Source organism: Pteropus medius, unplaced genomic scaffold (assembly GCF_902729225.1).
Source record: "Pteropus medius unplaced genomic scaffold, Ma_sr-lr_union100, whole genome shotgun sequence".
NCBI classification, from domain to species: Eukaryota; Metazoa; Chordata; class Mammalia; order Chiroptera; family Pteropodidae; genus Pteropus; species Pteropus medius.
The window spans coordinates 6,850,677-6,865,323 of NW_024349802.1; the positions used below are offsets into that span (position 1 = coordinate 6,850,677).

Consider the following 14,647-nt stretch of genomic DNA (forward strand, 5'->3'; position numbering starts at 1 on the left):
CACTTAGCACAAAACCTGCGACCCCAAACGGGCTTAATAAATGATAGCGCTTGCCACTGAAGACAGATGGAGCCACCTCCCTAGGACAGCCTTCCTTGACCACCCTGTTTAAAGAAGGACTCGTATTTTTCTTACTCATAGCACTTTTTCTTCAGAAGCACTCAGCCCAGTTTGTAATTATACACGTGTTTGTTTACTTGTCCATGAGAGCAGGGACTGTGTCTGTTTCCACTGCTGGATTCCTAGCACCAAGGGCAGGAACACAGTAAACGCTGGCTGAATGAATGACACTCCCTCCCTGGTCTTCTTCAGGCAGAGCAGGACAAGAACATTCTGCCTTTTCTTGCAGGACTTAGCTTTCGGAGTCCTGTATATTCCTCAGCACCCCGTCTAGAGATGATCCTGCAGTTGGTACAGCTGGAAAAGGCTAGATACTGTTTGCTGTACCAGCCACAAAACAGCTGGGGCAGAATAGCTGAGTGGAGCCTGAGGCTGGATCTTACACTCACCTTTTTGGCCAAGGTCCTTCATGGATGATGGGGTCATTCTGGAACTGCTTCTGCCCTTCCACCCATCTGCAGCTATTTGGTCTGTGGTTTCACAGCCACACCAAGTCTCCAACAGAGCCCTGCTTTGGCCCCTCTCTCACCTGAGGCTGGGCCTGACTTTCAGAAGCTTCTCTGCCTCCCACTTCCCCTCAGTCCCAGCTCCTTCCAGGTCTCCCTTGCCTCCTGCCCTCAGCTGAGACCAGGGCCCCTTGGCCTTGGCAGATGTGTGAGGCTGGGGGAGGCACTCTGAGTCCAGATGTGATTGTGTTTATGTTTCCAGAGAGTGAGGGGTGGGAGCTCTGGATCGGAGCCGCTGGGGGAGGGGTGGTCTGGCTCCAGCCCCCTGCCCCAGCCTTCCCTCCCCCCACCTCCCTCCTCCAGCCTGTGTAGCTGGCTCTGTCCCTCTCAGAATCACACACTCCAAATCCTACGGCATCTGTCTGGGCCATCCTCCAAGAAGGACCCTTCCTCACGCCTCATCTGAAGGTGAGAAGACCAGTGGAAAGATGCCTGGCTTTGGAATCTAAAGACTATTGACTCAGTGTGACCTTGGTTCAGTTACATCGTGAGGTGGAGCCTCAGTCCCATCAATTGTGTACTAGGGACAACACTCCTGACCTCAGAAGCAGTGTTGACTTGGTTTGAGATTATGTGCACAGGGCTCTCCAGTATTAGCTCAGGACTAAGCCCATGGCTGTGCCCCACTCCCAGCTAGGGCTTGCCTGGGTCCAGCTCCAGGGCAGTGCCATTCCCTGTCACGAGGTGATTCTAAAGCACCAACCCCTGCTTCCTCCGCCGTTGCAGCTGCAAACATTTTGTTTCGACTTAAGAAAAGCAGAATTTAACAGGCAGTTTCCCGGCTGGTCTTGTTCAGTAGTTTCAAAAAGCCGGGGGAAGGTGGCAGCAGCCGGGAGTCTCCAATCAGTTGAGATGGAAGGGAAGTGAGAAGTGAGTTCTGTGTGGTGGGCACTTTCTATGGCAAAACCACATGCCCCTGCGTGGGATTTTGGGCGGAAAGGTGTATGGAGGCCCTGGCTAGACTTTGGCGGATCCAGTACCCTCAGCTCTCCCGGAACAGCCAGGGCAGAGCTCCAAGGTGGCGGTACGGGGCCCACAGGAGGAAAGGCAACCCTAGCCCTAAGGAGCCTCTCAGCCGCCCCCACCCCAACACTCCAGGCTGACAAGGGCCGGGTAGATCCTGAGGGCCTGGAAGGTGACCGCAGACTCAGCCTGGATGGAGCTTGCAGAGTCGGACGGGGGGAGCGGGGGTTCGCGGCGAGGGCAGCCTGCGCGCAGCGCGCGGAGGCTGAGCGGAGCCAGCCGGTGGACGCCCGGCGGCGCGGAGAAGGGGCTCGGAGTGCCCGGCGGCGTCCTTAAGGGAGCCGGGCTGACAGGTCAGGAATAGTGGTAGGGAAGTGAGGGTAGAGGCCCTGGTGGGGTTTGCCTGGCTCTTCACTTCAGTGGGTGGCACAGTTCCCTTTCTACCCGCCTCCCTCCTCAGCCGAAAAAAGCAGTCGCGGCTCGGCAGTGGTTAGCACGCTCGTACTATGGTTTTAATAGACGTACATGGACAAGTCGATATAGACAGATTTATAATTCTATACAGTCAGTCCGACATACACAGGGACGCTGTAAACAGGGGCGCGGGCCGGAGAGCGGGTGTGCAAATTGGGCGCAGCGCGGGGCCCTGGCCGCGCCCCGAGCTCTCCCAGCTCGACCCTTGTGCGGCGGGCGATGAGAACGGGGGTCTTCGCCAGGACAAGGGGGCCAACTCCTAGCCCGGGAGCTGAGCAGAGGGCCTGGGCCGGCGGCGAAGCCGGGAGCTAGGGTGCTCGGAAGCGAGCCCTCCCCCGGCCTCCCGCCGCGTCCACACCTCCAGCTGCGGCTCCATAGCCTTAAAACAGGACTCCACAGCGCGGGCAGGGCGCGGGCTCTTGGGGGCACGCCGAGGCCTTGTGCGGCTCCTCGGCGAGTCCCCGGTCCCGGACTTCACACCATAATCCCCGGCCTAACGCCCGCTCCAACTGGGATCCGAATCGAGCTATGACGCGCTCGGCCGGGCCCAGCTCGGAGGGAGCATGTTGGCTCGTACGGGCCGGAGCCAGGCCCCCGGGCTCCGCGCGTCCAGTTCGCAGGCGCGGCGGCGCACTCGGGGCCAGCGCGGCGGGACCGCGGGCTGCGGGGCCTCGGCCTTCGCTTCCCGCGCCGCGTCCCCTCCGCGGAGTGGCCCGCTGGGGCCCGAGGGAGCGCACACAAATCACCCGCGCCATCCCGAGGGAAATTGCAACTCATCCGTTTTTTTTCAGCGGCGCCCGTCGGCGTCTTTTTGTTTTGTTTTGTTTTGGAGGGCAGAGTGGGGTCCGGAAAAGCAAACACAAAACCAACCCGGAGGGGATAAGGGAGGTGGGGGCTGCGCAGGCGCGAGGCCCGGGCGCGAAGAGCGAGGCCCCGCGTGCGTCCTCCGCCCCCGCGCCCCGGGGCCCGCGTGGCCGGGCTGGGCGGTCAGCTGTTGTACTGGCAGGCGTTGAGGCCCGAGGCCGGGCCCTGCAGGCCGCCGTAGCCGAACGACGAGTGCTGTTTGGACTTGAGCCGCAGGCTGGCTAGGCTCGAGTTGCACGTGTCCCGGTAGACGCTGTAGGGCGAGGCGGGTGTGCCATACGGGCAGGCGCCCGGGGACATGGCCGAGTTAAGCGAGGAGCCGGTGAGGTTGTTGATGTTGTTGAGGCCCGAGTTGGGCATGCCCGGCACGGCGCCTGGGCCCATGCTCGAGGGCATGGTCATGGAGGAGATGGAGCTGGGTGCCGAGAACATGGACTGCGACGACAGCGGGCTCATGGAGTTGAAGAAGGTGAAGCTCTTGGTGGAGAGCGGCGCTGGCGCCAGGCTCTTGGTAGCCCAGTTGTAGTTGTAGCCAGCGGCGTACACGTCCTCGTAGGGCTGCACCAGGCCGCTGAACTGCGGCACGTAGCCGCCCTTGCACAGGTCCAGCTGCTGGTTACGCTCGCGCTTCCGCCACTTGGCTCGCCGGTTCTTGAACCAGACCTGGGGGAGGGTGGCAGGACAAGGGTCAGGGCTGCAGAGGGCGGGAAGGTCCCTCCACCTCCACCCCCACCTCCAGCCCTCCGCCCAGCTTCCTTCTCTCCGAGTATCGTTTCTTTTCTTCGATAATTCCGCCCCTGCCTTCTCTCCATAATGGTTCTTTTCCTGTCCCCAGGAAACATGTCTTTTCCTTTTTTCTGATCTTTATCCTCTTACCCAAATTAAATTCGTTTTCTTCTCCTAATACGGATCCTCCTTTATTTTAACAAATATTCGTTTTCTTTCTTCTCTCAACCAGTCATCTCTTGCCTTTCCCCCCAAGCGGGTCCCCATCTATCTCCTAAATATTCCGTCCTTTTTCTTTTCCTTGGAATACAAAAGCAATTTTTCTTTCTTGAAACATGGGATCGTCCTATACACCCCCATTCTTCAATCTATTTTTCATTCCTCATACGCTGTTTCCATCTTTATTTGCAACATTTGATATTATTTCTGCCCCAAATGTTTATTTTCATTTAGTCCACCCCGTTATCTGAACTGCTTTCTTCTCCCTCAGTCCATTTACGTCGTTAAACCCCATTTTGATCCCTTAGCTTCTTCCCTAAATACTTTGTTTTTTTCTTTCCAAATATCTGACCCTCACTGTTTTTCTTAAATAGTTGATTCTTTTTCTCAAATACTTGATACTTTTGCTTCTCCTTTAAATATTTCTTTCCTGCCACCTAAGTATATGCCAAATGTTTCTCTGCAAATATTTAATGTCCTTTCACTTCTTACTAGTTTTTCTCTAGTCTCCCGCTCTACTTTCTCCCACAAAATTTAGTAGGAACCTCTTTTTTTCCCACTGCTAGTCCTTGCCGATGCTCACCTATCCTCCTACTGCATGCCCTCTGCCTCTCCAGCCCTCTGCTGAGTTTCCTCAGCTCCTTGCCAGACCCTGCATATCAGCCTTCTCCAGTCTCCAGCACTGATACTGCCTGATTCCACCCCTGTCCCACCATAAACCCCGGAAGGATTAGTGGGTTTGGGATTACTGAGTGCTGTCCTCACTCCGTGTCCCACCTGGCTGGCCAGCTGGACTAGGGAGGAGTGAGCTGGGGTTGTAGCAGGGAGCCCAGGTAGGACTTTGGTCTGGCTTGGGATGTACTCCCAATATCTGATTAAATATTTGTACACCATAGAAGAAATCATTCTTTCTGCTCTGGTAGGAAAGTCTTGCTTTTACTGGTAACCAAAGACTGAGGACAGGGAGGATACAGTCTGGTCTTGGTCTGACAGAGACCTTGTCTCCAAAAGGACTCGACCCGACAGTCACTCATCCACCAGAGCTGCCTCCCCACTTCACCTGACCCCAGAGCTACAGGAAAGGTAATTAAGGGCCCAGCTACTGACTGGATGAATGGTTGGGGATAAGTCAGGAGAATTCCAGAAATTTTGGAGAAGCTAGCTATGGATGGGACTGCTGCCCACGAAGCTTTGAGACCCCCGAGCCTAGGCACCTTTCAGGCCTCTCCCAGGCCGGCAGGCAGGACATGCCTTTCCCTTTCGTTTTCAGGGGAAGGCGCCAGAAGCTCTGAGGTCCCCAGCAGCCAGGAATCCTCTGTGCTATCCAGGGCGGTCCCATCCAAGTGGGCCCTGGGCCCTACAGGGCCTGGGAAAGTCTCCTGGGGCCACAGGTCTTTGGGTTGGGGCTGCAGTAGAGCTTGGGAGTCAGGTAGGATGCGTGTCTCAGAGCTCCCAGGCGGCTGCAGCCCAGGGTGCTAGCGGCTAAAGGGCTTGGCAGCAACTGGGCAGACCGGGGCCTAGGGTGAAATCTCCCACGGTGGAGGGAAGGAGGAGGTCTGAGCGCTGGGAAGGAGTGAAAGTCTGAGCTGGGGTAAGAGCTTTCGAGTGCCGGCAGAGGTGGCCAGCAGCCGTCTGCGCGGGTCCCCTTAGGCGCACGCCCCAGGCTCACCCTCACGCGGGGCTCAGTGAGGTTGGTCCACACTGCGATCTCCTCTCGCATGCTCATGTCGGGGTATCGATTCCTCTGGAACGTGGCCTCCAGCTCTTGCAGCTGCTGGCTTGTGAAGTGTGTGCGTTGCCGCCGCTGCTTCTTCTTCTTGGCAGGGTCCTCCGCACCTCCGCAGCCCGCGCCGCCCGCACCGCTGTCCTCTGGCCCCTTTGATTCCCCGCTGCGCTCCTTTTCTGAAGCAGGCAGGATGGGGCGCCGGTCATCTCGGGCTTATGCCCTTTTGTACCCCGTCCCGGATCCACCGAAGTGCGTGCCATTAGTGCTGGCTGCCTTCCCTCCCACCAGAGGCCGTGGAATTGTCCCCACTGGGAAGAGCCCACCGCGCGCCTGGTCGTCAGTAGTCACCTCTGGTCTGGCGTGTGGGAGAAGAGCCCAGGAGCGGGGGCGGGGTGGGGGCTAGGTTCCTGGAGCAGGAGGGCCTACTCTGACAATTTGGCTCAACCCTGAGTCCCACTGCTGATGTCCCCGGCAAATGTACATTTCCAAGAGACTGTCTAAATCTGAGGGATCCCAGCTTTTCCGAACTAGTATCAACTCTTTCTAGCTTGAAGCTAGCTGGTTGGTTGGAGCAAGAGCCAGGCAGTGTGGCTTGCAGCCCCTCTACTTTGTTCTCCCCAGGGCTGTGTGGGAGCCCCACTGGGCAGGCAGGACATAGCCCAGTTCTCGCCTCAGCTCCAGGCCTCAAGTCCAAGGCCCAGAAAATTTCTCCAGCTACAGCACAGGCAGCCCAGACAACAGACTCTGTCTAGGTGACCTGGGCTCTAGCTTCTCCTCTTTGAAGCTACACAAAACAATGCAGTCATAGAAACATGGAAACATTAGAAAAAAAAACAAAAACCAAACAAACAAACAAAAAACTAAGAACAAAACACAGAAGCCCAGAAAAACTCACAGCTCTATGCCTAAAAGCATTGAATGGGTCACAAACTCTTAAAAATAGGCAGGAACACAGAGCAGATGCAAATTAAGAAGCCAGAAACACACTCCTAACTAAATACAGTGCTGTGCGTGTATAAACTCCAGGCAGACACAGGCATTTACTTCTTTGGGATTAAAAAAAAATCAATATACTGTTGTAGATAGCTTTTTAACCCCTTCTCAATAATGTCCTTCTAGAGGCAATTTTTAAATCTCAGGGAAACATAACTCTATAGTTAAATAACTTAAATTCCCACAATAACACTGCTATGAATGGATTTTGAGAAGCTACCCAGAAACGCGCCATTTTGGATTGACTTTTTAAAATCTCCCGAATAATGTTGCATGTAGATATTTTAAATTCCAGAGAAATATACCTAGTATAATAATTCTTTACATATCGAAAAATACAGTTAAAAATTTAAATTTATCCTCATAGATTTGGTTTTTAAAAAGCAACCTATATTAATTCTCTCGGTTTTAAAGACTAAAAAACAAAGGCCACGCTTAAAACTTTTGGAAACAAAAGTACAGCCCAGCGTTGATTGTTTTTTAACCAAGCAAACAGAACCTCTCAGGGAAAGTCACTTAGGGATGCAAAACAGAAACAAATAGAGATTAAAAACGCGTGGAGAAGCACTCGGTGGTGGATTAAGAAATGAACGCATAAGAGGAGCCCACGGCCCTGGGAGCGTGGAGCTCGGCCGCGGCGCCGAGGTAGGACGGCAAGCGCGGGAGCTGATCCAGGACCCGAGAGGCCAGGCCAGAGGGGCATCAGCCGTGCCTCTGCCCTCACCTCCGGTGCCACTGTTCGCACCTCCCACTCAGCTGCCTAGCTCGCGCCCGGGAGAAAAGCTTGAGCTCGGACAATAAGGCAGCGCAAAGGGAGAAGTGCCCGAGCCGAGCTGGAGCCCCGGCCGTGCGGCCTTGCGGCTCCCGCGACGCACGCGGGGCCAGGAGCCCTGACTGAGGAAGGGGTCCTGCCCTGCGCTGGGCTGCGCCGGGCTGCGCCCTCTGGCCTGCTGGTCCTCGCTGTCCTCTCTGTCTCGCTTTTCCTTGAGTTTGTTTCCACCTTCCCTCCCCCGTTTGCTTTTTTGACTTTTCTCGTTTGCTTTTTTGACTTTTCTCGCTACTCCTCCTCTTCCGTCTCTCCCTCTCACTCTGTCACCCGCTGTCTGTCTGTCGGGGTGTCTTTCCCCTTCTCCGTCTCTCTGGGCACTTTCTTTCGCCCGCTGCCCATTTCCTTCTCGATCCATCTACTCCTCTCCTTCGGTTCGAGCGGACCCATGGCACCTAACTGCGCAAACCTAACTTTCCTCCCGTCCTTGCTCCTGATCGAGAGTGGCTGTCAGTCCGTCCGTCGGGTTGTAGGTTCGTGCAGCTGTCGGTCTCTTAGCGCGTGGGGGCCCCGTGGAAGCGCATTCGTAAAGCACTACACGTCCGCTCCGTAAAGCGTGTAAATTTCCGCGTTCCCCGTCGGTTGGGGAATGGGAAGAGGAAAGGTCCTGACGCTCCCGGGGCGCAGAGGGAGCCCGACTGCGCGGTACGGGCGCCAGGCCCTGCCCCCGGCTCCCCGCGCTCGGCGCCCCGGGCGCGCCTCGCGGGCAGCCGTGCTTACCTGGCAGCTCGGTGTCGGACGACTCGCTGGCGGAGTTCTCGAGCGGCTCGCGGGGGTCGGCGGCGCGGGCCAAGTGGAAGGCGGGCCCCATGTCGTGCGGCGGCGGCGGCGGCGGCCGGAGTCCCTCCGGGAGCCGCTCTAGGCTCATGCCCCCCTTGAAGGCGTCCATGGAGGCGGGGACCGCGGCGGGCGCTCCAGGGGCCGGGGCTGGGCGCGCCCGGCCGCCCTGGCTGCGACCTGCAGGGACAAGAGCGCAGCGCCTAAGCGGCCGCCCCCCAGGGCTGCCGGCGCCCGCAACGACGCCGGGCCCGCCCCATGGACCGCCCGGGGCTGCGGGGCCAGGCGGGCGGCAGCAGCAGCGGTTTCTCGCGACCCGGCGCCCGGCTTCGCGCTCCGCGCTGCGCTCCCGCCGCTCGGGCCTCAGCCGCCCGCCCGGCCCCGGTTCCGGCTCCCGATCCGGGGCCGGGTTCTAAGGCTCGGGTCGGCGCCGGCAGAGGCTGTCTTAAAGCGACAGCGCGCACCGCCAGGTTCCAGCAGTCCCTGCGCCAGGGGTGGTGGGTGGGGTGGGCCTGGGTGGGAGGGGGCTGGGGAGGCGGGAGCGAGCTAGAGTGAGAGAGCGAGGGAGCGCGGGCGGAATCCAGCCCCGAGCCGCCCGCTCCGCCGCGCCCTCCCTGCCGCCCGCCCTCCCTCCCTCCCGGCCTCGCCCGCGCCCTCCCCTCTGCAGGCACCTTCGCGCCGCCTCCCCCCACCCCCCTCCCGCGGCTCCTGCCTGCCTTCTTCTCTTTTCCCCGGCGTGACACTGCTCCTCTCCCCGGCCGCACAAAAGAAACGCGTCTGGCCTGTAAGTCCCGCGCGGCCCGTGCCCACCTCTACCCCAAATGACTGTTTTCGCTCAGAATCAACTCCTGTCTGGGCCACCTCGAAGTCCCCAGCCCCTGGGCAAGTATAGCCCAGAATGAGTGAGTGTTAGCTGAGTAGGATCCCACCGAACAGGATTGCATAGAGCAGCAGGGGCAGAGACCCGGGCCTGTCCTGCCAGCTCCTAGCGGTGTCCTCCTCGAGGGGCCGCTGGCCCCTCCTTCCTCGGCCTCTTCTCCCGGGACCTGAGCCCGACTGAGTGACAGCAGCCTGTGCTCTAATGGGCCCCCGGATGCTGCCTCCTAATTAGCTTGGACCTTCTCCCCAAAGGCTGCTTCTCAGGCCCCCACCTCTGCACCGCAGTCAATTTTCCGGGATTGGGATAGAACTGATGGCTTCTAATCAGATGAAACGTTTCTGTTGGCTACAGGCCGCTGGTGAGTGCAGCAGGAGACTCCAAGAGCCCCACCAGGCTCCACATCCTCTTCTGTAGGACTCTCTCTCCTTGTTTTGCACCTTTTAACTGTCTGGCCAAATCCACCAGACCCTGGCCTTGGCCGCCAACCAGTGGGCCTCTGCCCACTTCAGGACAAGTTTGTGGTGGCCTGGGGCCTCCGCTTTGGCTTTCCAGAGTTGCAGGCATAGGCCTGGCAGGCAAAGTGACTGCAGTTTCCCAACACTGGGCCCACAGCCTAGGAAACCTATAGTAGAGCTTCTCTCATGGGTAAAGGCAAAGACATTCCCTTTCCCGCCTCTAAGAAAGATCCCCTCCATGAGTCTACTTCAGCGAAGTTTGTTGAAGGATTTTGCTCAACAATTGTTATCTGGCCCTGAGACCTCAAGAGTCTTGGCCAAGTAGGTGACAGCTGGGGTGGTCGGGTGTGACCCTGACCTGTTCCTCTGGCCACAGCTGGACCCCAGGCTGCCCTCGTGCTCCTCACCTGCTGACCAGTTCCACCAGATAGGAGCAGTGCTGAGCAGGAAAGGGACCTGGGGGAGAAACGCTGCCCTACTTTCCAGGCCTCGTGCCATCCCCTAGGGCCCAGTGCATCCTCATCTCTTCCTGGGGGTCTTTGCTTGGGACTGAACATGCAGGCTGTCAGCAGCTGGGATGCTCTGCCGGCACTGCCTTGAGCCCTCATCCTGGCTCCCCATCAGAGGGAGGCCCCAGGCTGAGTTCCTTGGTGAGGATTGCGGGGGCAGGGGCAGGGGCAGGGGCAGGCTCAGGGTGGAACCAGGCCTGCCTCTCACTCCCTGGGCCTCAGTCCAAGTCCCACAGCTCTGGGCACTAGGGAGAAGGCACAGTTCCTTAGGGCCTGGCCCATTCTCACTGGGGGCAGGGTCTGAGGCGGAGGCCAGAGGGAGGATACATCCAGGAATTTGGGTTGGGGAGGCTCAGCGACTCCTGCTCTTTCTTCCCAAAAGGAAGTCTCTCTAAGTTGTGACCCCCCCCACAATAAAAATAGTCTTGGTGTGTGTGGGGAGGTGGTAGAAGGGGGAGACTGCGAAGTATGGTGGCCTGGCATTTGCTGTTGGCCTCATCTTTACCACATTTCTTGGCCGAGTCTTCTGAAGCAGCATATATCCCCTTTCAAGGAGGTATCCAGGTGCTGCAGCACACCCAGGAGTGCCCCTTCACATACTGCCATCTGCGTGGCTGCTTTACCCCGACAGGACAGCATGCTACCCAGCCTGCTGGGTATAGACAGGGCACAGGACCATGCACGCACACATATGTACTGCATACCCACTTAGGTGTGCTGTATACACACAGGCACACATACTCACTGCACTCACACATAGGAGTGCTGAGTACAGTCATATACGTGTGCACACAGCCAGGCCTCTGGGCCCCAGAGCGCTGATGATGTTTGGCATAAAATATGGCTGGCAGGGGATAGGCAATGTGTTCTAAGCCCACCAAATGGCAGGCCAAGGTGGGAAGCACAGTGCCTTTCTGGGCGGGGACATGTACTGAACGATCTGTCTGTGGGCATCCAGAGGCTGAGGGTCACAGCCCCCCATTCCCCAGAGGGTTTGAAGAGTCAGGCCTTCTATGAATGAGGACTGTTTTATGATTCCGCTGGTCTGGCTATTCAGTTTGAGGGGCTTGCCTGCCTCCCTCACTGTTGATGCATTTAATACAGTTATTGAGCTCCTGCTGTGTGCCCCTCTGGACCCAAGCATCGGGCAGTGCTCTCGGCGGTCACAATACTCCCTGTATTTGGAAGTCTTGATGCCTGTTGTGTGGATGGAAAGGCCCTCAGATTTTTGTGGGTGAAGTTCCACGTGTCCAGGGTCCCTAAGCCCCAGAGAGGGGCTGAGACTATTGGGGACTGCCCTGGGGAGTCTGTTATGCTAAACCCTCCTGAATGAGCACGGGGTGAGGAAGTGATAGAGAGGGACCCCTGGCCTGATCCTGGGTGTTGGCTGGAAAAGGGACTTGGGCGCTCTGTCTTCTTCCCCAGCAGGGTAGGGGTTTCTTGCCCTCTCACAGATATGTCACACAAACGCATAGCATAAGAGGCAGCTCTCTTTCACGAGTAAGTGTAGGGGTTTAGTGTTTACCTGGCTTTGCTATGTGACCTTGGGGAAGATCTGACCTGCACTGTGCCTCAGTTCCCATGTCTGCCATGGGACACAGTAATGCCTGCCTGCTGCTGCAGCCTCCAGTTCACTTGATGATGGGACACGGGGAGAGGAGGGAAGGGGGCTTATTGAAGCCGGAACCATGTGCCTTATTCTCTATCCCTCCAGGCTACACAGAGCTAGCAATGATTTTGTGACTTTCAGGAAATTCGGGGCTTAGAAGTCCTGGCCGAGCTGATCAGAGAGGAACCTGGACTGTTGTGGGGGTTGAGGTGGTCATGACAGGGACCCTTCCCGAGGCTGGGCTCACTCAGAACAGACTCTGTGCCCAAAAATGGTTTAGAAATTTTATTTGGGAAGGGTGGTTGGAGTATCTTCATGGAGGACATCCTTCTACCCACTCATGGGGGTACCCTGCCCTAATCTTTGCACTAGAATCAAGGGATTTTAGGAAAAGAGAAGGAATGTGCCATGGCTTGCCCCCCGGGGTCATCCATGACTCTCTGGGACATTCCAGCCCTAAGCCTCTTAGGCAGAGGAGAAGTTCAAACTAGAAAACCCAGTTTTGAGCGCAGCCTGGACCACCTACTGCCTTCCGCCTGGTTTAAGACCCCCTCCCCAATAAAAGCTTTTGTTTCTTTGAATACAAGCAATTACAGGGTGAGGGGAAAAAGGGGTACCCAGGTAGGGGCTGGGGACAATCTTGCTGGATTCTTTAGGCTTCGGAGGACCCCAGCCTGAAGCTTCCTGTCTATTGGGGTTCTCGAGCTTGTCCTGGTGAGGAGAGACCTGAGAAATATTCAAGCAGGGCGGCTAAGAGGAGCGTCATGGAAACATGGAACTCAGAATTCGAGGTCAGCAGCTGGTAAGGGCCCAGGGCTGACCTGGTTCATGGCTCACCCAAGTCCACTGGTTGCTATCTGGTTTCTTAGAACAGCTGAGCTGAGGGGAAGAGAAGGCTAGGAAAGTGGCAGGGGCCAGTCGCACAACTGGGGAGCAGAGGGTCACCTTTAGCAGTACCGCAGCCTCTTCCCAGCAGCCACTTTCCTGAGAGAAGGGGATTCAGCCCGGCTCAACGAAGGTCAGCAAATGCCACCCCTATGTCCTAGCGTCCAGGCCGCATTTTTTCCTTTTCGAGGTAGAGATGAGAAATCCCAAGCAGTCTGAGGAAAGGGCAGGGGTCCAGCACGTCCTTTCCTGTGCTGCCCCTGCTGTAGTTTTTGCCATTCCTCAGAGACATGTACCCTGGACCAAGTAGACAGAAACCTGAGCTTGCCCGGCTCTGACCCTGGTAGCTGTCAAGGACCATCGGGATGCCAAGAGAATACCGAGCCTTAGTTTCTCAGAAAGGTGGACTCAAGTATTTTTAGATTAAGGGAATCCCTAAGTCGGAAAACCTTGGAACCAGGATTCCAGCCTGGGGTTCCCATTTCTGCGGCCGGGCTCTGGCTTTACCACTGCCGAACCACTGCCGAATCCGCTCAGATTCAGGAGGCTGGTCAATTTCAGAATTCCGGACCCGGGTCTAGAGAAGCGGCTGTGTGCTCAGGAGCTCTGCGTCAACAACTACACCCTGAAGAAGCCGCAGGAATGTCTTTATTGGAGTTTGCGAAGGGCATTAAGGGTTTCTCTTAGGGTAAGGAAAGCCCGACCGGTGCCGGCGGTGAGGGAGGCCGCGGGGCTGGGGGCGCCAGGGTCCGCGGCGAAGAGCGCCGGGGCTCCAGCCGATGTCCGTAGCTTTTCTGCGGCATAGCTGCCCGAACGAATGAGAGAACGAATGAAGCAGTTTCGTTTAGGAAAAATACCCTCTTGAGGCGAAGCCAAGGCCGAAGTCCCCCGGTGTGCAGAGGGGCCAGCGCCTCCGCTCGTGCAGGGGCCCCATTCCCAGGCGCGGCGGGGAACGGCTGGTGGCTCTGTCGCCTGCCCTTTCTCCCAGAGGTCCCCAGCAGCCCGTGCCGCCACGAGGGGCTACGAAAAGCGTCCGGCCAGGGCTGTGCCCTTCACAAGGCTGGGGCCCGCGCCCTCGAGGCTGCTGCGCTCTTGGGGTACCTGGGGCCCGAGGTGTAGGGTGGGCCCACGGATTAGGTGAGGTAGCAGCGCCCGGTGATGGCAGCTGTGACCATGAGCTAAGCGCAAGAACGAGCTCCTCGTGCTCCCTCGATGGTGCCTGGCCGTCCGCGCAATGCGCTCACTTCCGCGCCACCGCCTGGACCCCGCGTACGACCGGAGCAGACAGCACGGAACTCAGACACTACTCACTGCGCCCCAAAACCGCGGGTAGGAGACCCGTGCCCCTAGCCCAACGACTCTTACCTCACCCGGGCTGCGCTGCGTGTGCGGCTCGTCGGCTTCGGGCTCGCTCGCCACGGACTCCGGCTTGGGTTTCGACTCTGACCGGGCCCCGGATCCAGCTGCGTCTCCGGCTGTGCGCACAGCTTGGGTCCCCGCAGGTTCGCTACATCCCGGCGTGCAAGGTCCGGGCTGCCACGGCTGGGCCCCGCTCCTCCTGCTATTGCCCGCCCGTCGCCCGCGGGGAAGGCGGGGACACAGGCTGGGGAGGCGCGAAGGGGGGAGGGGAAGCGAGGCTCTGGCCTGGACCAGCGGGGAGGGGGCGGTGAGCAGTCCCTTGGGCTAGGGGTCCGGGTCTCCCTCGGGGAGCAGGCAGGGTCCACACGGCTGGTGCCGGGAGCCCAAGGCTGGGGAGCTTGGGCTGGGACTGCGAGCGTGGAGGAGGGGCCGGGCCGCATGCGGTCGAAGCCGCAGCGAGTTCGGGCCTGGACCAGCGCACTTTCTCTCCCTTGGGCTCAGTTTCCCTCCTGGCATTCGAGAGGTAGAGCCCAACCTCCCTTTGGTCTGAGTCTGGTCGTTGTTTCCCCAGGTCCTGCTAAGTGACAGTCAGTCCCGGGTTTTGCGACTAGACCTTTTCCCCTTTCTGCTCAGCCTGCGGGAGGGAGCTGGTTTTGCGAGTTAGTAGGGATAGTCCCTGGCGAAGAAAGCTTGGCTGCCGAGGAGGTTTGAGGACAGACCCCAGAGCGTGTGTGTGTGTGTGTGTGTGTGTGTGTG

At 58.2% G+C, this 14,647-nt stretch overlaps 1 protein-coding gene across 1 annotated transcript; it reads right to left on the reverse strand.

Annotated features, from left to right (window-relative positions):
* Nucleotides 1–2,887: 2,887 nt before the first annotated feature.
* On the reverse strand, nt 2,888–8,636 carry PITX1 (paired like homeodomain 1). The gene is made up of 3 exons (XM_039836055.1): nt 8,138–8,636; nt 5,542–5,774; nt 2,888–3,590 (listed from the first exon to the last, which is right to left on the reverse strand). Exons 1-3 carry the CDS (start codon nt 8,304–8,306, stop codon nt 3,051–3,053), a joined length of 942 nt encoding a protein of 313 aa, XP_039691989.1. The 5' UTR covers nt 8,307–8,636; the 3' UTR covers nt 2,888–3,050.
* Nucleotides 8,637–14,647: the final 6,011 nt, after the last annotated feature.